Genomic DNA, 25,000 nt, shown 5'->3' on the forward strand with positions numbered 1-25,000 from the left:
ATCAGTTGTAGAAAGGCAGTTGATTATGCCAATCATGTCAAGCTGTGGAAAGTGCTCAGAAAAATTGCAATCCTATAACATCTCACTGTCCTCATTACAAACTTAGATACTCCAGATTGGTAAAGGGGTGATCAAAGCTCTATACTTTCCCCTTATTTATTCAACAGTATACTGAATATAGGGAAGCTGGATTGCAGGCAGATGAGTATGGTTTTTTAACATTGGAGGAAGAAACATCAGTAATCTTAGCTATGCTGATTACACTACCCTGATAATTGAAAATGTAAAGGATCTGCAAGCCCTAGTTATAAACGTCGAGGAGCAGAATGAAAAAAAAATGAAACTAAAATTAAGTACAAAGTAGACCAAACCAATGACAACAGATACAATACAGGTAGTCCTTGACATGACTACAATTGAGCCCCAAATTTCTGTTGCTAAGTGAGACATTTGTTAAGTTGCCCCAGTTACAACCTTTCTTGCCACAGTTGTTAAGTGAATCGCTGGAGTTGTTAAATTAGTAACATAGTTGTTAAGTGAATCTGGCTTCCCCATTGACTTTGCTTATCAGAAGGTTGCACAAGATGTTCACGTGACCCCAGGACACTGCAGCCGTCATAAATATGAGTCAGTTGCCAAGCGTTTGAATTTTGATCATGTGACCATGGGGATGCTGTAGCGGTTGTAAGTATGAAAAAATGGACATGTCACTTTTTTCAGTGCTGTTGTAACTTTGAATGATCACTAAACAAACTGTCATAAGTTGAGGACTACCTGTAACCAATCTTAAAATTGACAATGAAGATACTGAAGCGATGGACAGTTTCTGACTTTTAGGATCAACCATCAACAGTGAAGAAACAAGCAGCCAAGAAATATACCTAAGATTAGGGTTAGGGTTAGGGTACTCAAATGTTGTGGTGTATCATAGAGCGAATGGTCATAAAAAGATTACATCCCATACCTAAGATAAATGATTGCTCAATGGCCTGATTTTTCATATGGTGGTGGCTTCATTGCCAGACCGCTCTCAGAAATGTTTCAGACATTGTTATTCCTCCCTCTATTCTGAACATTTCCTGAGAAAGTAAATATTTTAAAGATGGGACAGTACCTTTATTGAGACCTGGACTGAAACTGAGATGACATTGAACTGGTCTTTCTTTGCATGATGGCATTGTTCATTCTCTCCGAAGGATCCTGATTCAGGTTTTCTCAATTTTGCTTTCTCTTAGGTAGTTGCTAGGTAGTTCTCTTAGGTCAGGGGTGGGGAACCTTGGCTCTTTTATGACTTGTGGACTTCAACTCCCAGAATTCCTGAGCCAGCCGGCTGGCTCAAGAATTCTGGGAGTTGAAGTCCACAAGTCATAAAAGAGCCAAGGTTCCCCACCCCTGGTCTTAGGTAGTTCTCTCACTTTCTCTTAGGGAGTTGCTACCTAAGGACTGTTTCTTAAAATTTGCATCTTTTGTGTTTTCCTTCTCTGAACTTCCATCATGTGAATGCATGTATATAGAGCCTTGGTGGAGCAGTGGGCTAATGCCTCCTTAAGTAACACCAGCTGCCTGCAATTAGTGCAGGTTCGCATCCCACCAGGCTCAAGGTTGACTCAGCCTTCCATCCTTCCGAGGTAGGTAAAATGAGGACCCAGATTGTTGGGGGCAATTAAGCTGACTTTGTAATAATGCTGGTTGGGGGTGTGTGTGAAAGCCCTAATAAGCAGGCATATACATAGAATGAAGGCTACTGCTAAGCTTGTAAGCCACCCTGAGTCTTCGGAAAAGGGCGGGATATAAATGGAATTAAAATAAATAAAATAAATAAAAATAAAATAGCACCTGTAAATTATTTTATTTTTTAATCTTCAATTCTTCTATGATTTTTTTTAGATCTGTATAAATAATTGGCTCCTGGGCCTAAATCTAGACTATCTATCACTTTTCAGTTATTGATGCCTTCTTATCATTGCCAAATGATAATGCTTCTGTGATAACACAAGTCATGGCAGAGAATTTTTCCTTTTCAGGCTTCTAAATACAGCAATCATTTCTGCTCCATTGCTATTTATTTATGAATATATCCCAGGGACACGATGCTCTAACTTAGTGATCCATGCCCTCACAATTGGATTACCACGCTGCATGCTACATCTTCTACCTTTGAAAATGGTCCAAAAGTTGTAGTTGGGGCAAAATGCTGCTGTCTGGTTGTTGTTTGACCAAATAAATCCTCCAATTTCAGATGTGTCAAAAAGGTTGAGAATACTAGTCTATTTGCTTGATGGGTTTTTTTGGCACTTTTAAAATTATCCTTTAATTTCCTTTCCCCTTTCCCCTTTATGATAATTTGTATTTTAATGTTTCTTTTTGAAATTTAATAAATATATTTTTTTTAAAAAAAAGAAACCTTCACTAACCAAAAAGATCCCATGGAGTTGCTGGGATTTGGGTGGTATATAAATTTAATAATAAAAGTTTTAATAAAGCAATGTGTAGTAAATATCTGAAATATTGTCTTCCCTAAAATCCTTTACTAAGATAAATTGGAGAGGATTTGTCTATGGGTCTCATCTGGTTATGGGCACACGAAAAATAAAACTATTGCTGTTGGTACTATTGTCTGTGACTTTGGCCTGTAGTGTGCTGACTCAAAGAAAGCTATTTTGGGAGATGCTGCCCTGTTTATTAAATTCTCTTCCTGGAGAAGCACGGATGGCTTTTAGGTTGAGAAAATAATTTGCAGTATTCTTACTAGGACACGTGCAGAACTGTAAGTGCTTCACAATCAAACCGGCTTCACATTAACTGCATTCATGAACCATTTATTTATTAATTATTAGACACATTTAAGTAGCTGCCCAACTCACATACAGGGGCGGCTCACACACTCTGGGCAGCTTACTCAGTTTACAGTATACCTAAATGTTGCATTTTAAAAACTTTTATCAGCAATTGGGCCTTTTTTCTTACAATTATAAATGGTTTTTATGGTGATTTTCCTCTGTACATTATGCTGTTCTGTTCCAGAGAAAAGAGCAATGTACAAATAAATAATGTCCAGTGTTAATCTTTTTTCCATATGGACTTTGCCATTTTCTCTGCTGAATGTACAAGAAACACACTTGGTCACAGTAACACTACTAAAATGATGAAACATTAAGTTGAGGGGAAAAAACGTTTCTATCATGTACCTAAAATCTAAAGAGACTGTGGGCTGATCTTGGCTGAAACTTAGCAGAGTTGACATTGCTTAATATAGAATGGGGAACCACCTAGGTCTGTTGACTAGTCTAGACCACCACGCTGGACAAAATTGAAATCTCTTCCATCATTCTGCCAAGAAAAATACATGGAGATTTGCACCAAGAGTTGAGCACACTCAGGGCTATCTTTACCTTCAGCCATAATAAATTAAGCATGCTTAATTTCAAGGAGGAAGCTTGTTCTGTAGATAAACCTCTCAACCAAAACCTTTTCTTTCTGATTGTTAAATGAAGATCCATGGAATGTCACAAAATCAAGATAACCATTATTAATCACCAGAGGAATTAGACCATTCTATATGGCTCAGTGGGTTAGGACGCTGAGCTTGTCGATCAGAAGGTCGGCAGTTTGGCGGGTCGAATCCCGAGTGCCGCGTAGCAGAGTGAGCGCCTGTTACTCGTCCCAGCTTCTGCCAACCTAGCAGTTCAAAAGCACATAAAAATGCAAGTAGAAAAATAGGGACCACTACGGTGGGAAGGTAACAGCGTTCTGTGCGCCTTTGGTGTCTAGTCATGCCGGCCACATGACCACGGAGACGTCCTCGGACAAGCGCTGGCTCTTTGGCTTTGAAACGGAGATGAGCACCGGCCCCTAGAGTCGGAAACGACTAGCACGCATGTGCGGGGGAACCTTTACCTTTACCTTTATATGGGAGGAGGCATGTTTTTGATTTAAAAAACAAGATTTTTAGAATGATTGGCCATTTGAATCTATTTGTTTATGTTCAGGGGGGGGAGGGGGGGAGGGGTAAGGAGGGAGGGATAGGGGAGGGGTAGGGGGGTTTGTTAAAGATAAAATGTATGATGTATGATAAAAGAATCTATTGCCTGTGATCCTTTCAGCCTTAGCCAGGATAAAGAAAGATTCAAGATATTTTGATACAAGCTGCATGTTAAATTACTTAGAACATTGTTGCTACTGTATATAATGTACCATCTCTCTATTAATGCTGATATATGGACAACATTTTAGAGATACTTCAAAAATAGTCTAATATTGGCATAAGATCTTGGTCAATGGGCATTTCCTCATGGAACTATTTCTACTCTCCAACTCCTTGTAAGCATTTCAAGGTGAATCCATTTCATTCTTCCTAACAATAAGGAATTCTGGATAGAGAACCACAGAGATGACTTTGGAGAAGGAATTTGGCAGTTAGCAAAACAGAATTTAAGGAAAAGAAGCAGATGTTGCAAAGAAACGCAAACTTGATTTTGTGGGCTCCTTGGTGTTCTCTGAGCTTGGTGGTTTTCTTGCAGATGTTTCATTACCAAACTAGGTAACATCATCAGAAATTTGATTCTCTGATATAAGAGAAGCTGTCAGGATTTCAAGATTCTGTTACTATAGCCTATATAAAAAATAAAATTTCAGCATATCTTGTGGAGTCTGTTTCCTGCTCTGTCCTAATTTGAAGGGCTAAACGTTGAGAACCCTGAGCTACTCAGTGTGTCCTCCAGCCATCCAATAGGAGACTACAAAATTATCAGTGGGATTCAGATACTTGAATTCCCATTCCTTACAGAAAGGAGCAAAATTAATAACTAGCTCCCCCTTGTGTTCTCAGCATATATTGTTTGTCTTTGGCCAAGCCGCAAGATATCTGAGGGGTTGATGAGGGGAAAGTTGTCTGGTGTGAAGGTAATATTTTTCTTGCATATAAATTTCTGTAAAAGGCTGTGCACATGGCATGACATCACAAATTTGCAACCTCAAGTAGGAACTTTTTTCCAACATTTAACTATGGTTCCAGAAACACTGTTTATGGAGAAAGTATGTGTAATAGTTTGTACTCAGAAATTAGATTGCTACAAGAGTTGGATCTGTGCATAGGCAGAGATGGTCAGGCCAGCACATTTTTTCACAAGCATTGTAAAACTGACAAGATTAAGAGGAGATTTGCCAATAACGTTGCCTGTGGAATCTACCAGGAAGTAAGCTCAGGTGGAAGGGAGTAGAAATGGACAATAGTTCTTACAACTGGAAAATTGAAAGACACTTGAAAGACACTGATTTGGGAACATACAGGCATAGCATCTATGCTGGCTTGGCTCAAATAAAAGTAGTGAACAGGCCTTAAATATATTTGTAGGAATAATGCCATCCAGCAATAAACCATTTGGGTTCAAGTCCTAATATGTCCTATTAGGGGTTGAAAAGTACGAACTGACAAGCATGAACTAATAACATCACCTTTTCATCTTGGTCTGTGATTACCTTCAAATTGGTCTGTGATTACTATCTCGTCTGTGTTAGCCATTTTGTAAATTGGAAGACTTCTGGGCAATCATTTTGTGAAAGCATTCAAGACCTACTTTCAGAATTCAAGTTTCATATTAGTCCCTGTCCATCCCCAATACATCAGTACATCCCCAGTACACTCTATCTAGAATAGATGGAGCAATGGTTGGACTTACTATAATGGTTTCAAGAGAGCTTTGAACTGTATAGCTGGCAGCAATATTTCAAACGTTTTGGCAGAGTTTTCCCCAGCAATACTTCCTGCCATTCCTTTTAGGTGGAATTGCATCTCTTGCATGAAATAATCAATCACTGTTGTTGTATATGGAGGCTTGTTTCTGGATCTGACATTTTTCTGAGTCTCAGCTTCTCCTGTTGTGGCTTCTCAAATATAATACTCTCTCTAAGTACATTTATCTGACTTTTATTAAAAATAATCTGATCTGCCAAGTGGAAAAAAAACAGAGACCTTTCATGCTCAAGCTGCTGAAGGGCTTTCGATGAGCTGGCTTTTGTTGAATTTGTGTCTGTTCATTTTTTGTATAAGCCATTTTTAACTTTTGTAGGACTCCATAAACTTCTGTTTGGGAAAGGCAAGCTTATAAAAGTTAATAAATATATGCATTATTATTTACAGCATTGAAAGAGGTCTGTGCCTGTGTACAGTTAAGTGAATGGGAGGTAATGATTTAAGGTGACATCAAGCCTGGATTGAATGAGCAGCCTCTAGGGCAGAGGTCTTCAAACTTGGCCCTTTTATGACTTGTGGACTTCAACTCCCAGAATTCCTCAGCCAGTGTGCCTGGCTGAGGAATTCTGGGAGTTCAAGTCCACAAATCATGAAAGGGCCAAGTTTGAAGACCCCTGCTCTAGGGTTAGAAAATGTTTCCCTTATTGCACAGCTGTGGAGTTACCCAGTAAGTCATTTAACATAAGCCAAATTGAAAATGGCACTCTTAATTGAAACAAGAGAATTTGTATCAAGACGAGGCACCCTTCTTTTATATAATACATGAAATTTTGAAAGGACATCTCTAAAGGCTTGTACCTATAGGCAATAAATGGCATCAGTGCTTAGGGTTGTAACAATTAAGATAATTATTATTGCAATTGATGGAATTGATGCTATTTTCTCCCACAAATACTGCAGTGTATTGCTGTATTTGCCAAACCATCTGCCTCTTTCAGAGAAGGCCCACCTTCATTTTGTTCCCCTTTCCCCACCTTCTTCTATTTGCAGCTTTGTTATACGCAACCATTTTTGGGAATGTGACAACTATCTTCCAGCAAATGTATGCTAATACAAACCGATATCATGAAATGCTAAACAGTGTCCGGGATTTCCTGAAGCTCTATCAAGTGCCCAAAGGCTTGAGTGAACGTGTGATGGACTACATTGTTTCTACCTGGTCAATGTCCAGGGGCATTGATACTGAAAAGGTGAGGTCCCTTGAGAAATCTAGCATTACTTAGCTTTTCACCGCCCTTTACTAATAGCCTATATTTTTACTGCCACCCTGGCTTCTTGTCTTGTAGAAAATCAATAAATAGAACAATCGGCTGATAAATATAGATCTTCAAATTCTCAAGCCTACTTCTCAAGCTCTGCCAATTTTGCATACATACGAATAGTGAAAAATGTTACAAAATGAATAACAAGTGTATTTTGTACTCTGCAGTTAGTGCTAGCGCTAGTAGTGCTCAAGTAATTAGTGCTACATACTTAACTGAGAAAATCTGTTGAAATTTCATACATCCCTAAATCTCTAAACACTGAGATTTTATTTTATCTAGTGTACTTTAGAATGTAAAGCAAAGCTAATAAAGAGAAAGATTAAGTCTCACCTTTTTATGGTTATGAATAAATTTTGCAAATATAATTCTTAACAGGTTCAAAATATCACTTGAAAGAAACTGTGATGATCAGTTATATAGTAACAAGCTTATTGGTCAAATGAAACAGATTAAGAGATTAACAGATTAAGTAATTAATCTGAAAATAAATTTGACTTAAATCACTTTTTTTCTTTTTGGCCTTGTAAAACTATAATATTCTGAAGTTACTTTAATTTATTGTTAAGCAAAATATAGGGAAAAACCAGATCAAGCAGTCTTGGTTTCTTTAGCTTGCCTCTAAATCCTTTAGCAACCCTTTGTTTAACATATACAGTGACCGACAGAAGAGAACGAGTTTCCAGTTCTAGCTAGAACTAATTGACTATAGAAAGAAAGAATAAATTCTTTGGCAAATACATAAAGGATTAATTAATATAAAGATAAATCTCATAGAGGGTTTCACACACTCTTTAAGGCTTGTGCGCGCTTACTTTTGGTCCTGTTGTCCTAGGTTTTACAGATCTGTCCTAAGGACATGAGAGCAGATATCTGTGTACATCTGAATCGAAAAGTTTTTAAAGAGCACCCAGCCTTCAGACTAGCTAGTGATGGGTGCCTGCGAGCTCTTGCAATGGAATTTCAGACTGTGCACTGTGCTCCTGGAGATCTCATTTACCATGCGGGTGAGAGCGTGGACAATCTTTGCTTTGTGGTTTCAGGATCCTTGGAAGTGATCCAAGATGATGAAGTTGTTGCAATTTTGGGTGAGTTCTACTATAGTCTATCTGTGAGTATATCTGTGTTAAGTTACAAACTGTAATTCTGTTGGTAGAAGGTTCACAATATTTTAGCAATGTGTACATAGACTGTACAGCAATAATTAGCATTGGAATTGAAGTCTAAGACAAAATGTCTGCTTGTTAGATTTGTCCAGAGCATCCTTCCACGCTCTTTCAAACAACATTTGTTTAATGAATGATAAAGGAATCATGGAAAGCTAAAGTTATTGACAGATTTGTCTTTTTAATGGTGGTACTCTATTTACGAAATATCCTCTATAGAAAAACTTACTTGGCACATAAACTACCATTTATTTTAGTCTCCCACTAAGGCCGTTTAGTTTTCTCAGCTCTTTTAAAAACTATAGTAAGGTTTTTGGACCTTTATTGTTTGGGTGCCAATTTTATTATTAAGCTTTTTATTTATTTTTATTACTCCCATTGCTAACATTTATTTATTTTTTTCATTGTGATATCTTCTGGCATGGTTTTGCTCTTGTTTTAGTCTAGTACACACAAGTCCCTCCATTGACTGAAGGCACTATCAAAAACTAGCAGGACACACCTCGCAAACCCCTGTCAGTTGCTCAGCTCCACTTACATAGTTCTCCAAAGTCAATAGTTGGACCTGCATGTGCACAACATATGCATGCACAGAGCATGCAATCATAACGCTAATAGAATATTTGAAGCTCAGGGTTGAACTATGAAATCCTTGGTGCTCTCTGAGCTTGGTTGTCTTCTTGCAGATATTCCATTACTAAGTTAGGTAATGAAACATCTGCAAGAAACAACCTGCCTCCAGAAGTGGTGAATGCTCCAACACTGGAAGTTTTTAAGAAGAGACTGGACAGCCATTTCTCTGAAATGGTATAGGGTTTCCTGCCTTAGCAGGGGGTTGGACTAGATGACCTCCAAGGTCCCTTCCAACTTCTTCTTCTTCTTCTTCTTCTTCTTCTTCTTCTTCTTCTTCTTCTTCTTCTTCTTCTTCTTCTTCTTCTTCTTCTTATTATTATTATTATTATTATTATTATTATTATTATTATTATTATTATTATTATTATTATTATTATTATTATTATTATTATTATTATTATTATTATTATTATTATTATTATTATTATAAAACAACCAAGCTCAGAGAGCATCAAGGACTCTACACCCATAATGCTAATGGGAAGGGAGTAATATCTAAAGTGAAAAGATTTTCCAAATTTCCGCATGCTTCCAAAAATAAGCAAACAACATTACATGGCAGAATTGCTTGCACTCCAGCATAGGTGATCCAGGGGTATGTTGTCTGCCGTGCAGTTTTCTGGAGCCAGTAATCCCTGGCTGTTGGTTTTGTTATGTGAAGGATGTCCTCTGATCTACTGGTATATGTCGCCTTGCCATTTGGGGTCATGATGGGACCATTCTCCACGACCAACTTGCAGTGAACTCACTGCTGCCAATTAGACATGGCCAACTTGCTGTGGCCAGGTTGCTATGGCCATCTCGCCACAGGGCACTTTGCTGTGGCCAATTCATCACAGGAAAACTCACTGCAGGATAATTCAACATTTTTTTTTATTTAAAATAATGAAAAAAATATTTTAACTTTTGTCATTCACATTTCATTTTGTCCCTCCTTGTGCATCCTTTTTTAATAGTTCTATTTCACCATTTCTTCGATATTATGTAATTTTTGTCCTGCAGCAAGTTGTCCCACAGCAAGTGGCGATTGGGTTGTTTGTTGGGCTTGTAATTAGGGACAGTGTTCCTCTTTTGGTTTTTGATATCACAGCAAGCTTTGTGGCTTCTCTAGGTCCACCTTTATAATAAGAGAAAAATTATGAGGCTTTTTAGGGTTTGTTGGGTTTTTTTGGGGGGGGGCGAAGCTTATCTTTTGTTTTCCCTGTAAACCTGTGAATTGAAAGCATACTTTCCTCAGCCTTTGGATAAACTTGATTTATAGTAATTTTATTATACAAGGGAACAAAATGTATTCAGTTAGCTAAGAAGAATAACCTAACCAAATGAAATATTGTTCCAGGAGGCACAGCTTCCTACTTTCAATATAAAGTTGGCTGCAGTGGCATCTCTCATGCAGGTGAACTGTCCTTTGTGTTTTAAAGATATATATTTACGCAGATAATAAAGCTTGAGTAATTAAAATGCAGTTCTTTTCTCTGTTGCAAGGAGGATCCATAGACATAATTCCTAACAAAAATGATATTCAATTAAAATAAAACTAAAGGAAGGATTCTGCTTTTATGAACACTGTCCCCTGTCACACTTCCTCCTGACTTTGGCTCAAAGGTGCCAGGATAATAGTTTTCGATGAACACCTATTTGTATGCAACCTTCATATCATAGCTGGTGCTGAGGCCATCTGACCAGGTTTTTCTAAACCATTTTCTCCTGAAAGAAGCCTTACTTACTTGCATAATATGTGGCCTCTTTGTGAGATCTCCTAGCTTCTGTTAGCTGCTTTCACCTGGGGTATATTGTACCCTTTCCCTCTGGACATCTGCAGGGGATGGTAGCCTGAGGCTAGCAAGGAGCCTGAAGTAGAATGATAGATCATCTATCAAAAAGTCACCTTTCTGCCCTCTTCCCAGCCCCAACACCATATCAGATCCATTCTTGAAACCAGATGATGGCCAGCAGCTCAGCCTATGGGGAGATAAGATCTAAAGTAGCAAATGAGCTCTCACTAGTTTTCAGCACTTGTGGGTTGGTGGAGCTGATGTGGTGAGTGATGTGGGATGCTGAGGCAGACTTTCCTGAACCATACCTTGAGATCCCATATCAATATATGGGAGATGGAGTATAGATGAGCTTTGGGAAACCACAACTGTGTTTACAGTCTTACTTCAGGTTTACTTTGCTTTACAGACCTGCAAAGGTCATAAATGTGAGAATTGGTCACAAAGTTACTTTTTCATTACCATCATAATTGCAAATAGCCCCTAAACAAGGCAATCATTAAATGAGGACTACCTGTAATATCTTGCTACCTGCTTTCACATAGAATCATACAACTGAATTTGCTAAAAGCTGAGTTCTTGAATCTCTGTACTCTCAAGCTGCTGTGATTTTAAAGGCTTGCTGGAATTTTGTATTGAATTTTGGTAGGTTAGTGAGTCTGCTATGAGTTAATAGCCTTCAATGCTACTGAAGTAGTTATTAAGTTGCTTGTGCTATAACCCAGCTGTGTAATCATGCAGATTTGCCTGAAAAAAAAACTGAGTGCTAAACAGATGTCAAGATGTACCAAGGGCTACTGAGACAGAAAAAAAATATGACAATTTTCTATTAGAGAAGAGCTGATAGTAATTTGACTCTGCTTCTAGCACTAATTAAAACACACAGTTCCCTTGCAAGAGAAGGACCCCAAAAAGAAAACCCAAACCCACCCAAGAATTTGTAGTACTTTGGTACTTTGACTTACATGTTTTATGCTGGTTTTTTAAATTTAAATTTAATTTAATTTTTTAATTGTGAATAAACTTATTAATGGTTTTAAAATTAAAGGGCTTTTTATCCTACTGTATATATTATACACACTGTGTAAGAATATAGAGTTGGCCAGGCCAGGAAGCACCACTTAAGAGAAGATACTGGAGTGTGGGGGAGACTTTTTGTTAATGATATTGAACCTGTTGGTTGGAGGCATTCTGAGACAGAAGGAAATGTGCATAGAATTTGCATGCAGAAAAGGTGAAATGCTACTGATGCCAAACATCAGCAAATATCCATAGAAGATTCCTTTTTTCTTCCTTTTCTTTAACAGGAAGGTTAAATCCTGTTCTCATATAAACAGGATTTCTGTTACTCTGTTTAAAACTAGAATAATACTCTAAATAATGAAACAATGACAACTCTCCATTATTAGAATATAAGCTTCTGCTGGTCTGTTTTCACACTGACACTATCCTGGACAGTGTGACATTTATTTTAATAAACATTGGCTTTGATCCTAAGATAAATCAAGGAAGTTCAGAGAAGAAGTTTCATCCTGTCTTTCACATACAGTCCCCTGAAAGCTTCTCTCAACATCAAACAGCTTTTAAATAATGTGAGATAAGCCTGGGAGAAGTAACTGGGGGAAAGAGGATAAAAGCCCAGTCAAAGGCATATTAACTTCAGTAAGGCTTAGTCCCAATTATGTGTGCCTATTATTACACCTGGATTAGATTTGGAGGACTGCTGGCTTTGTGTGATCCCATGTTCCTTGCACTCCTCCACATTCTCTTCAGGAATTTCATAAACTTTTATTTCTTTCTTCCGAAAGGTCCTCTGGGGCCAACAGGAGATAGGATTCCCCCCCCTTACGTGTACTTATTGAAATTGATTTATCAGAGCAGCCAAAGCCCTGTTTCTCACCTGCTATCCTGAAATTTGGCTACAGATGAACCAGTTGTACCAGATTGGGAAATGTCTCTTAATATAAAACATTATGAATAAAGGGATTATTATGATTGTGGCATCAGCACATATAAAAAGCCTAATTTTTGACGCAAATATGAACATTTTAATTTGTTTACCATCAGCAGGGGATGGGGGGTTCATTTATTTACTCTGAATAAGATAACACTTTGCACAGAAGGCAAGCATGGCTCTTGTGTCCTCAGATCTCCAGAGTAAGTTATTATTTACATAACCATAATCCCTGAGGTAGAATTTAAAGAAAATAATGTTATTCCTATGGAGAACTTTGTGTATCTTTTGTCCTGTACGAGGAGGGTGTTAAATGGTCCATTTGCTCCAGGGAAGGAAAATCCTGCTGCTTTAATTTTATCTAATTGCCATCTTAACGTGTTCAGATAGAGTTGTTCTCATAATGTTTATCTGAAATGGTTTTGCTTTATTGCTTTACCTACAAGGATTTCATTTACAGAGAGGTGCCAGAGATGCTAGTTGTATCCCAGAGGAATAGATTTATAGAGAAGCACAAAAATATCTCAGCCTTACCCAGAAAAGCAAGGGATCTTACTTTGCAAATCTACAAACAGCTCTTGGAATTTTGTCAAATCAAGAGGAAATGACTAAACAGCAATTAAATGGAAATCCTAGCTGGGTATCCTGAGAATTGAAGCTCATCATTTCTAGAAGGTTGTGGAAAACAGACTATGGAGAATATTGAACCCACCTGAATGTTACTTTTCAATTATATATTGTATAATTTTATACTAAAATATTGAATATTTTTATTTATGGCCAGTTACAGGGAGTTAACAGAATGGAATTCTGCCATTCTTCCTTGAGAGCAAAGGATTGTTCCAACCATAGGCATACTTTTTTGAAAGTAAGCCCACTAACTATATAAGTACACAGTATACTGTAAACTAGCATTGAACTGGGCTGTTACAATAGTGCAACTCAGTAATTTCAGTTGAATAATGCACATTAATCCATACTAGCTTCATAACATAGGCTATTATCCTAATCCAGGGGTGTCAAACTCAATTTCATTGAGGGCCGCATCAGCATTGCAGTTGCCCTCAGGGGGCCAGGTGGGTATGGCCTGGGTGGGCGTGGCCTACTGGGTGGGCATGGCTAGAGTGCATATGGCCTACTGGGTGGGTGTGGCCAGCTCTACATCGTTCGCATCAAGGGTGCCTATGGGGGCCTGGGCAGGAGTGGGACAGATCTGAGGGTCTCTGGCAGAAGGAGGGTCTCTGGGCCAGGGCCAAGGCAGTGGGGGCCGTTCCCTCACTGTTTCCAGGATGGCTTCGCGGGCCGCATGAAACCCCTTTGCGGGCCGCATCCGGCACCTGGGCCTTGTGTTTGACATGTCTGTCCTAATCCATGTAAAAGATATCCTTCCACCATTTTTAACTGAAAAAATGTTCAGGTTGCAAGAAATCCCTGCATAAAAATATTATATCTACAACTCACAGTACTTTAGCACGATCAACAAATTGCAGCTCTAATAATCCAATCCTTACTCAGCATCTGCAGACTTGAGGCCAACAGCTCATTCTGTCCAGCAATAAGGCTGCTTGCTCTGACTTGATTTCAAAGAGAGCACCTGGCATCTTGAACCATTAGACCAGGGGTGTCAAACTCAATTTCATTGAGGGCCGCATCAGCACTGTGGTTGCCCTCAAGGGGCCGGGTGGGTATGGCCAGGGTAGGCGTGGCCTACTGGGTGGGTGTGGCTAGAGTGCGTATGGCCTATTGGGTGGGCATGGCCAGCTCTACATCGTTTGCATCAAGGGTGCCTATGGGGGCCTGGGCAGGAGTGGGACAGATCTGAGGGTCACTGGCAGAAGGAGGGTCTCTGAGCCAGGGCCAAGGCAGTGGGGGCCATTCCCTCACTGTTTCCAGGATGGCTTCGCGGGCCACATGGAACCACTTCGTGGGCCGGATCCGGCCCCCGGGCCTTGTGTTTGACATGTCTGCATTAGACTTACAATTGCCTTTCTGATTTTCCCTTTCCAGACAAGTACACTGGAGAAATGGACAACAGACATTGACCAACATGACTAGACACCTCTCTTTTCCAGGAGTTTGTAAATATGCAGAAAACTGGTGTCAACTAGTTTTCACTTCAGTTTTAAATTAAGACAAATACCAGGACAAGTGTAATTATAAAACTATAGGATGCTTCAAACTTCATATTTCTTAAAAGGATTTTCTTCCTAGTCTTCATTTTCTGGGTGTTTCCAGAGGCTTTTTACTGCAGTAACCGTCTTGTTTTGTTCATGAAATTTGGAGCAGGGATGTTCAAGATGGTTCCCTCTTCTTTGTATCTTTAACCCTTTTGTGTTTCTGTCTTTTTCTTTCCATAAAATATATTTTAACAGAGGAAAAGAATGGAATACTTACATAATATATTTTGAGTGATAACAGTAAGAGCTCTCCATCCAAAAACACCATCTATTTGTGTAAGATTTTTAAAAAAAATGAGCTCAAGTTTGGTATTTTCCATTAGAAAATAAAAGAGCTCTCCCTCTGAAAACACCATCTATTTGTGTAGGATTAAAAAAAAACTGAGATCAAAGTTGGTATTTTCCATTAGAAAAGGAAAGGAGAAAGGAACTCAGTGTAGGTCTAGGAAAATGCTGTTTAATATGGTTCCTGCTTGTGATTTCTTCATGTTTTGTTAATACAGAATTAAACCCAGATGGACAACTATTCCTGACCTTGTAGGCATAGCTGTAGCACCATTCAAACATTTGTTATCTGAACCTTCAACACATAACGCTTGGGGGGGGGGGCGAAAGCCCTAATAAGCAGGCATATACATAGAATGAAGGCTACTGCTAAGCTTGTAAGCCGCCCTGAGTCTTCGGAGAAGGGCGGGATATAAATGGAATTAAAATAAATAAATAAATAAATAAAAATAAGTATTGCAGATAAATCTTCAACTACTCCTCTATGTCCTTAAACAATCTCAACAATTTTGGTCTTCATGTAGCCAAACTGGCTTCCGTGTAGCTAGCAACCTAATAATGAGAGTCTGTGCATGGACTACTATATCAAATCTGAGTGCAATATGGAAATGATATAGCAAACATCTGTAGAAACCTCTGGGTTTTTAAGAAAAACTAACCAAAACCCTTTCTGCAGTTGCAATTATTCTGAACATTTGCAGTTAGACATAATTTCTTATTAATCTAAAATGATTCCAAAAAAGAGAGCCAATTTGATCTAGTGATTAAAGTGCCAGATTAGAAATTGGGATGCCGTGAATTCAATCCTATCTTAGCTATGAAAGTCAGTTTAGTGACTTTGGGCCAGTCTCTTTTGCCCCAACTCATCTCACAGGGTTGTTGTACCATATTTCCACACAAATAAGACCCAGTTTTTATTTTTTTTTTTGCTTCCAAAAGAGGCACCAGGTCTTATTTTTTTTTGGGGGGGGGGGTCTTTTCTACTCGCCTCATGGCGGTGGCACCAACAGCCCTGCCCAGCCGGCCCATTCATTCTGCAGCTGAGAATGGAGCTCTGGCTTGTATTTTGCAGTCAGAGGCCTTTCTGGAAGGCCTCTGTACCCAAGAACCAAGCTACAATTGAATCCATAGCTTGGTTCTTGACTGCAGAGGCCTTCCGGAAAGTTCTCTGACTGCAATATGCAGGCCGGTGGACACTGCAGAAGAATTGGGCTGGTGAGGAGAGGCAGGTGTTGATTCATGGGAGACCTGGTAAGTGGGTATGGGACTCATGGGGTAGCTCCATCCTCCCACTTCTGCCCTAGATTGATTTTTAGGTGTGCGCCTTGCCCCCAAACTAGGACTTATTTTTGGGGTAGGGCTTATATTAGGCCCACCCCCAAAAATCAAGCTAGGACTTATTTTTAGGGTAGGTCTTACTTTTGGGGAAACACGGTAGAGAAAATATGAGGCAGTAAGAGTATTGTGTGTTGTGGCCTTGAGTTATTTCTAAAAAAATAATAAAAATGGGAAATAATAAACAAAACAAATATTAAAAGGGGTTTAGATCTTGTTTGGTTTTGGATCTGGTGAACATATCTATCTACAGGTAGTCCTCGATTTACAACAGTTCATTTAGTGATCATTTGAAGTTATAATAGCACTAAAAATGTGGTTTATGACTGTTTTTCACATGACCATTGTGGTATCCCCATAGTCACATAATTAAAATTTGGATGATTGGTAACTGACTTATATTTATGATGGTTGCAGTGTTCTGGGGTCATGTAATCACCTTTTGTAAACTTCTGATGAGCAAAGTAATTGGGGAAGCCAGATTCACTTAACAATCTTGTTACTAACTTAACAACTGCAGCAATTCACTTAACAACTGTGGCAAGAAAGATCATAGAATCACTTAATAAATGTCTCACTTGGCAACATAAATTTGGGCTTAATTCTGGTCATTATTTGAGGACTACCTGTATTTTGCTTCCATATATTTACACAACAGACATCTGACAAAATAAATGTTCTTTCAGATTCTGGAGGCAAGATCCTTTTATTCTCTGGATCCAGTGGTGGGATTCAGCCGGTTCGCACCACTTCGGCCGAACTGGTAGCTAATTTTTTGTTGCCCAGGCCCAGAATGGACTTCCAGAAACGGCATCCACACAGAGAACTGGTTGTTCACATATTTGAATCCCACCACTGTCTCGATCTTTTTACTGATATACAGTCTAACATCCAGAGTTTCTTCATCTGAAAAAAAGGGAAAAAATAGATGTGAATGAAAGAACTTAAAAGATATGGTCACACACATTCTTAGATCCAGTTGGTCTCTTTAAAATCAAACAAACGTATGGCTGAAGAGAATAAATCTGAGATAAGAAACTCAGATGACACTTATTTATTTTGTTTTTTGTGCTGTGAAGCCCAGGAAAAGAAAAGAAATAGAGAGAGCTTTGAAGCTGTTAGACAGTATTTATAACTTTTGTCATCTATCCGTAGATGTCTTTGTCAAAAATTAATATACTGAAGAGTGAGTTAAATATAAATATCTTTTTTTATTAAAAAGTTTTACAGATACATTTTAAACATAAAACCCATCCCTCCCCCACCCCCACCCAATTTCCCCTCCCCCCGACTTCCCAGAGCATAATACAGGGTATTGACCCTAACAATCTTAAACTATAATATGCTAACTAACTATAATAACACTTTAAATCCTATCCCACTTTAACTCTCCTTAAAAATAACTAAATAGTAATAAATCTTGTAAATCTAATACTTATTCAAATGCTAAGTGAAACTTTTTAGTCCCATATTTATTCAAATATAAATATCTTGATATATATTACTTAACAGCACTTGATACCTAGATGTCTATGGAGAGTCTCAGTCATCCAGGTCATGGTTGCCCCAAAGGTGCTTTTTCATGAGGCAACTGGACTTTCTTGTTTTTCTTTGAAGATGTTTCACTTCTCATCCAAGAAGCTTCTTCAGCTCTGATTGGATGGTGGGAAATGGGAGGATTTATATTCCTTGCAGACAGCTGATCATTTGCATCCTTTTAGAGAGTTGTTAAGGCCACTTGGAGGTTTATCTGTGTCCTCAAGGTCATCTGAGTGATGCAAATGGTGTGTAGCCTTCTTGGAACTGCTGAAAGGACACATTGACAACTCTCTAAAAGAATGCAAATGACCAGCTGTCTGCAAGGAATATAAATCCTTCCATTCCCCACCATCCAGTCAGAATTGAAGAAGCTTCTTGAATGAAAAGCAAAACACCTTCAAAGAAAAACAGTTAACTCTTGAAAAGCACCTTTGGGGTTGTGATCTCAGCACCACTTCCTCCAGCTGGATTCAACCTGTCCATGGTGTCTTTTCCAGGAGAAGTGTTTGATAGTAACCCATTTCCAGGAAATGAGGGGTGTGGGATCTGGAAGTAATATTTGTCTGAGATGACCCTAGTCCTGGAGATGACATTGGCTACACTGATTATAGACCTTCTGGAAACTACTGCAAACTCCAGTGCACTTTGTTCTTCTGTCTGTCCCACCGAATGTTTCAGATCAATTCACTTGGGTGAATTATGACATTGATAGGGTTGTGCCTGCTTATTGCTACAAAGAAAAAAAGGTTGGAGCTAGTCCTTCATTATATTGTAGTTAAAGGTTTGCTTTGTATTTAATATATTGCATAAAATAAGGCATGTACTTTTAATAATAGTGGAAACTTTCTGGAATTATTTCAGTTACATTTTGATAATTTTCTTAACATGGAAGCAATTAATTGATTGCAGTTCTTTTTCCCCCTTAGGCAAAGGGGATGTCTTTGGTGATGTCTTCTGGAAAGAAACAACTCTTGCCCAGTCATGTGCTAATGTAAGGGCTTTGACTTACTGTGACCTTCATGTAATTAAAAGGGATGCCTTACAGAAAGTGCTGGAGTTCTACACAGCCTTTTCACATTCTTTCTCCAGGAATCTCATCCTGACCTACAATTTGCGAAAAAGGGTAAGGTATTATGGAATGGATGGAAAGAAGAGCTAAGAGCTTATTGGAATTGTACTTTTAGATAATAAATAGTATGGATGGAAAATTCTTAGCATGCTAACTGTACTACATTACATGATAGTTTCCAAGTGTTCTTGGCAAGAAGAACTTACTTACGGTATTTAGATTTGTATGGTTGCTTAACATGAATGATCGGCATACTGTACATTAGTAAAACCAAAGAAAAACCTAAATTATAGCCAATATCAACAGGAACGAAGCAAAAATCAACATTCCAATAGCATAAAATCAGGCTCCGTGAAATACCCAAGATGGGAGCAGGATTTGTAGCTATTTCAGATCAATCAACTTAGCCTGATATACTTTCTGTAATAATGCCACTTAAGTGGAAAGCCAAAAGGTGTAAAATTGTTTTAATTCATTATTATCTCAGTGTAGCAGCCATCTGAAATTATACATTGAAATTCTTGCTGAGAACTCTGAACTTCATGAACTGGGGAAAATAATGCTTTAAAGTTAATTGTTTGTTTGATGTGAAAAGGGTGCACCTAGAGCCTCTGACCTTTTCGTGGTTCGTTGACTTTTGATTCCAGCCTCTGACTTGCTCTTTCAAGATGTAAACAAATCAGAGGTGTGGTATTTTTTTTTGTTCCAATTGTGTCCAACTGATTTGCATGATGGCAAAACACAGAGAATAGTTTGAAGGTGGGAATTACTGGGAAACATCTAGAATATGTTTCCAACTGCTTCTTGGTAAATTGTTTCATGTGCTTAGATGTACATAGCAAAATACAACAAAATTATTATCGTTCTCTTTAATTAGGAACTCTGCATATCAGGATTTATTTCTGTCTAAATGTGCACATAAGCTGAGCTAAAAGGGATTCTTTTACTGGTCCGTTCAGCATCAAAAACGTTTTTTTATTTGGATAACTTGTTTTCTTCTTTATGGAGAGCTACGTTAATCTAAGTGTTTAACCAGGACTCTAGGTGTTTAAATGTATTAAAATACAGACTTTTTTTTGAGCAGTTCACACCTACACTCCTTCTAATTGTTTGTTTCTATTTTTGACAAGAGAGAGCTAGAATGCTGATGAAATTGGTGTATGAAAAAATACATCCTTTTAGAGTTACTTTGTGTTCATTCTGCAATTCATTGGTCATTGACCAATTCCAAGATGCATTGTTGCCGTTCTTAATTTTTTTTTTTGCTTTTCCATCCTGTATTATATAAGTTTCCTGATTATTTGGAATTGTCAATGAGAAACATCTAGATATGGTATTTAGAAATTAATGGTAAAATTGAAATAGAACAAATGCCAGTGAACAGAAAATTTAATGATCATACAAGATGGAAGTTGTGGAAAATAGTTTATACTTAATCTTCCACAAAGTACTTATTTTTAACTCTCAAACTAAGTATATAAATATTCAGGGCAGTTTTAGCTAGTTTCACAAGAGCAAGCCATTTAATGAATGCACCTAAAATAAAGTGTATGTTTCCTCTATTTAATGTGCTATTCAATATGTGGTCCATTAACCAATGCTTGTCTCCAAAGTTTTTGTTACTAGTCCATGATGAGATGAGTACCAAATTTTAGAGTGTTTACAAAATTTTGTAGTAATTTGAAATTTTACAATATCCAAGCATGTGATTACTAGACTCATCTTATTGGGCAAAGATATAGATTGTTTATTCTGCTAGGTCTGAAACTATTCTTACGAATGGAAATATATATTATATTTGCAAGATATTTGTTTTTATTTTATGAAACATATCTGACAAAATTGTCGCAGCCATTTTTATCCACCATAATGGTAGTAGTATATAAACTGAAAAAAATTGCAAGAATAAAACTTTTGATTAGCAATGTGCAATGAGCATTACATTTTTAGCAAGACATTATCTTACAATAACAGCATGGAATTAAATATCCTTTTGTTTACAAGTTTGAATGAAACAAGATCACTACAGAATAATATATATTTTATACTTCTGCCAGAAAAAAGTTACTATTTATTAAAACTGAGTTGGTAGCAATCAAATTTAATAATTTTGCCTTCCTGAAAGAATGAGCACTAAACTGAGCACGGAATAGAGCAGAGCTGAAATTCTAACACATTTCAAATAGAGTTGTTTACTACAACATCAGATAAACATTTTTTCAAGGCTCAAGCACATTTCAGAAGAAGATTGTTGTTGTTGTTAGCTGCGAAGTCGTGTCCGACCCATCATGACCCTAGGCGTTCCTCCAGGCCTTCCTGTCCTCTACCATCTTCTGGAGTCCATTTAAGCTCACACCTACTGCTTCAGTGACTCAGAAGAAGATATATGGAGTAAATCAGCCCACATATTGCTTCTTCCCTTTTCTCTCCTAACCTATACTGGAAAATAGCTTCAGCATTTCTCTGTTGCTACTTTGTTGGGTTCATAGCAACACAGTACTGTCATTAATATTTTTTTTCTTATTTTAAATATCTGCACCTGGGGGCACACTTGGTGGCATCCAGATTTTTTGTTTATGATATTACTTGAATCTGTGAATCCACTTTTGGGCAGAGTCTGATTAGTTTCTTATGATAAAATAGTCTAAGTTTGTTTCATATGAGTTTGGAAATAATATTTAAAAAACTATTTTTATAGCATAATAGCAGGTAGGCAAAATGGTTACATATCAGGTGATGGATGAATTGGAAGTAATTGAGATGCTTTAGGTCTTGCATGGGAACTTATGGCACTCAGCATAAAGTTGGCAATGTACTGCTCTTTTTCAGTACAATGCATAGATAAGCAAAAGTTAAGTAGACATTTGTCAAGGATGTTTTAAATTTCATTCCTGGGCCAATCAGGAAGATTCAGTGCCTAAGTAGCCTTTTCCAACTCTTTTGATTCTGTTTGAATTAATTAAATTAAATAAATAAATGACAATAAGATAAAAAGACACCAAAAAGAGGACAAGTGAAAAGAACAAATAACAATTTTGCAGGCTAATTGGTTCTGAGCAATAAGGCAAAAAAAGTTAAATAAAATTGGCTATATATAATAATAATTAATTAATAATAATAATAATAATAATAATAATAATAATAATAATAATAATAATAATAATAATAATAATAATAATAATAATAATAATAATAATAATTGGAAGGTATCTTGGAGGTCATCTAGTCCAACCCCCTGCTCAGGCAGGAAACCCTATACCATTTCAGACAAATGGCTGGCCAGTAGCTTTATTTCTTTGTTCAGATTGTTGTATGCTGTATATTCTGTAAATACTGTGAAAATGCAGAGGCAAAATCATTCGGGGTTTGGTGTTATACCCACAAAACATGGAAGAAATAAAGAAGTGTACAAAAATAGAACAAAATTCATACTGTATTTTGCGCTTTTACGTTGTCCTAAATTTCTGTAGAGAAGACTTAGCTTTACTGTTTTTCCCCCTCCTTTGGTTTCGTATCATGATGACATTTTCCACTACTCTGTTATTCCTTCTCTGGGGGATACACACACACACACACACACACACACACACACACACTCCAGATTGATATTAAAAGGTTGATTCTGGAGCAGTCTGGGGAATGAAGAGTTTTGGAGTTATCAGAAGAACAATAACTAGCAAATGAGACTTTCTTTCCCTTCCTAGTCTTTTGGATTATGAACCTAATCTTAATATCAGGAATAATAATGTCAATGTAATTTTCTGTGAAAAGCTAATAGCTTCTTAATGCCTGAGAAGAAAAACAGAAGTCTATTTTCCATAAATGTGTCCTGTGCACTTCAAGAGCTCAATAAACAGGGAAATATGAAAAGTAAAACTGGCATTTCAAGTTTATAATATAACAGTAATAATAATAATAATAATAAAGTTGGAAGGGACCTTAGAGGTCATCTAGTCCAACCCCCTGCTCAGGCAGGAAACCCTATACCATTTCGGACAAATGGCTGTCAAGTCTCTTCTTTAAAACTTCCAGTGTTGGAGCATTCACAGCTTCTGGAGGCAGGTTGTTCCACTGTTAATTGTTCTAACTGTCAGGAAGTTTCTCCTTAGTAGGTTACTTCTCTCCTTGATTAGTTTCCATCCATTGCTTCTTGTCCTGCCTTTGGGCACTTTGGAGAATAGCTTGAGTCCCTCCTCGTTGTGGCAGCCTATGAGATATTGGAACACTGCTATCATGTCCCCCCTCGTCCTTCTCTTCATTAAACTAGACATACCCAATTCCAGCAGCCGTTCCTTATATGTTTTAGTCTCCAGTCCCCTAATCATCTTTGTTGCTCTTCTCTATACTCTTTCTAGAGTCTCAACATCTTTTTTACATCGTGATGACCAAAACTGGATGCAGTATTCCAAGTGTGGCCTTACCAAGGCATTGTAAAGTATTAATACTTCACGTGATCTTGATTCTATTCCTTTGTTAATGCAGCCTAGCACTGTGTTGGCTTTTTTGGCAACTGCAGCTCACTGCTGGCCCATATTTAAGTGATTGTCCACTAGGACTCCAAGATCCCTCTCACAGTTACTACTATTGAGCAAGGTACCCCCTATACTATGTTGAGGTTAGCTGCGAAGTCGTGTCCGACCCATCGCAACCCCATGGACAACGTTCCTCCAGGCCTTCCTGTCCTCTACCATCTTCTCGAGTCCCTTTAAGCTCATGCCTACTGCTTCTTTCCCAGCATTAGGCTCTTCTCCAGTGAGTCCTACCTTCTCATTAGGTGGCCAAAATATTTGAGTTGCAACTTCAGGATCTGGCCTTCTAAAGAGCAGTCAGGGTTGATCTCCTCTAGGCCTGACTGACTGACTGCATATCTTAGGTTGTTGATGTCCCTATACTATACCTGTACATTTGGTTTTTCTTGCCTAAATGTAGAACCTTACTTTTTTCACCATTGAATTTCATTTTGTTAGATAGCGCCCAGTGTTCAAATCTGTCCAGATCCTCCTGTATCTTAAGCCTGTCTTCTGGAGTGTTGGCTATTCCTGCCAGCTTGGTGTCGTCTGCAAATTTGATGAGTTCCCCATTTATCCCTTTGTCCAAATTGTTGATGAAGATGTTGATGAGCACTGGGCCCAGAACAGAGCCCTGGGGCACCCCACTACTTACTTCCCTCCATGTAGATGTGGTTCCATTGATGACCACACGCTGAGTATGGCTGGTCAGCCAGTTACGAATCCATCTGGTGGTGATTCTGTCTAACCCACTTTTTTCTGTCTTATCAAGTAGAAGGTTGTGATCTACTTTATCAAATGCCTTACTGAAGTCCAAGTAAATTATATCCACAGCATTCCTCTGATCCACTAATTTTGTCACTTGGTCAAAGAATGCAATAAGATTTGTCTGGCATGATCTGTTTTTGACAAACCCACGTTGGCTTTTAGTAATGACTTTGTTTGCCTCTAGGTGCTCACTGATTCGTTGTTTGATTATCTTTTCCAGAATCTTCCCAGGTATTGAGGTCAGGCTGATAGGTCTGTAGTTTCATTCAATGGATCCATTTTTTCCCTTTTTTGAAGTTGGGAACTACATCAGCTCTTTTCCAATCCTCTGGTAGTTCCCCAGTGCTCCAGGATCTTTGAAAAATATAGTTCAGTGGTTCTGAGATCACATCTGCCAGTTCTTTGAGAACCTTGGGGTGTAATCCATCTGGTCCTGGTGATTTGAACTCATCTAGACTGGACAGGTGCTCACTTATCATTTTCTTGCCTATCTTAACTTGCGTTTCTATTCTGTTTTTTATGGCACTATTTTTGATAGGTTGGTCTGTTTTTTCCCTTTGTGTAAAGACAGATGCAAAAAATGAGTTAAATAGTTCTGCTTTCTCCCTGTTGCTTGTCACCTTCTTGCCACTTTCACCCAGTGATGAAAGGAAGAATAAATTATTTATTTTAATGTTTCTTTAAAGCTTAAAAAGTGTCTCAGGGGACTGAGTTGAGAAGATATTTTTAAGCAGGACAATTTTCCTATTTTCATGTATTGCTGATAAAACATTTATT

At 38.0% G+C, this 25,000-nt stretch overlaps 1 protein-coding gene across 1 annotated transcript in view; it reads left to right on the forward strand.

Annotated features, from left to right (window-relative positions):
• The window catches only part of KCNH1 (potassium voltage-gated channel subfamily H member 1), a gene marked incomplete at both ends in the record, with an annotated part of 246,697 nt that overhangs the window by 123,845 nt on the left and 97,852 nt on the right, over positions 1–25,000 (forward strand). The window contains 3 exons of the mRNA XM_081329975.1: positions 6,743–6,942; positions 7,850–8,102; positions 18,805–19,001. Of these exons, the coding sequence (XP_081186101.1) occupies positions 6,743–6,942; positions 7,850–8,102; positions 18,805–19,001 (650 nt within the window). The remainder of the gene's footprint in view (positions 1–6,742; positions 6,943–7,849; positions 8,103–18,804; positions 19,002–25,000) is intronic.

Source organism: Vipera berus, assembly GCF_964194415.1.
Source record: "Vipera berus genome assembly, chromosome: 1".
Taxonomy (NCBI): domain Eukaryota; kingdom Metazoa; phylum Chordata; class Lepidosauria; order Squamata; family Viperidae; genus Vipera; species Vipera berus.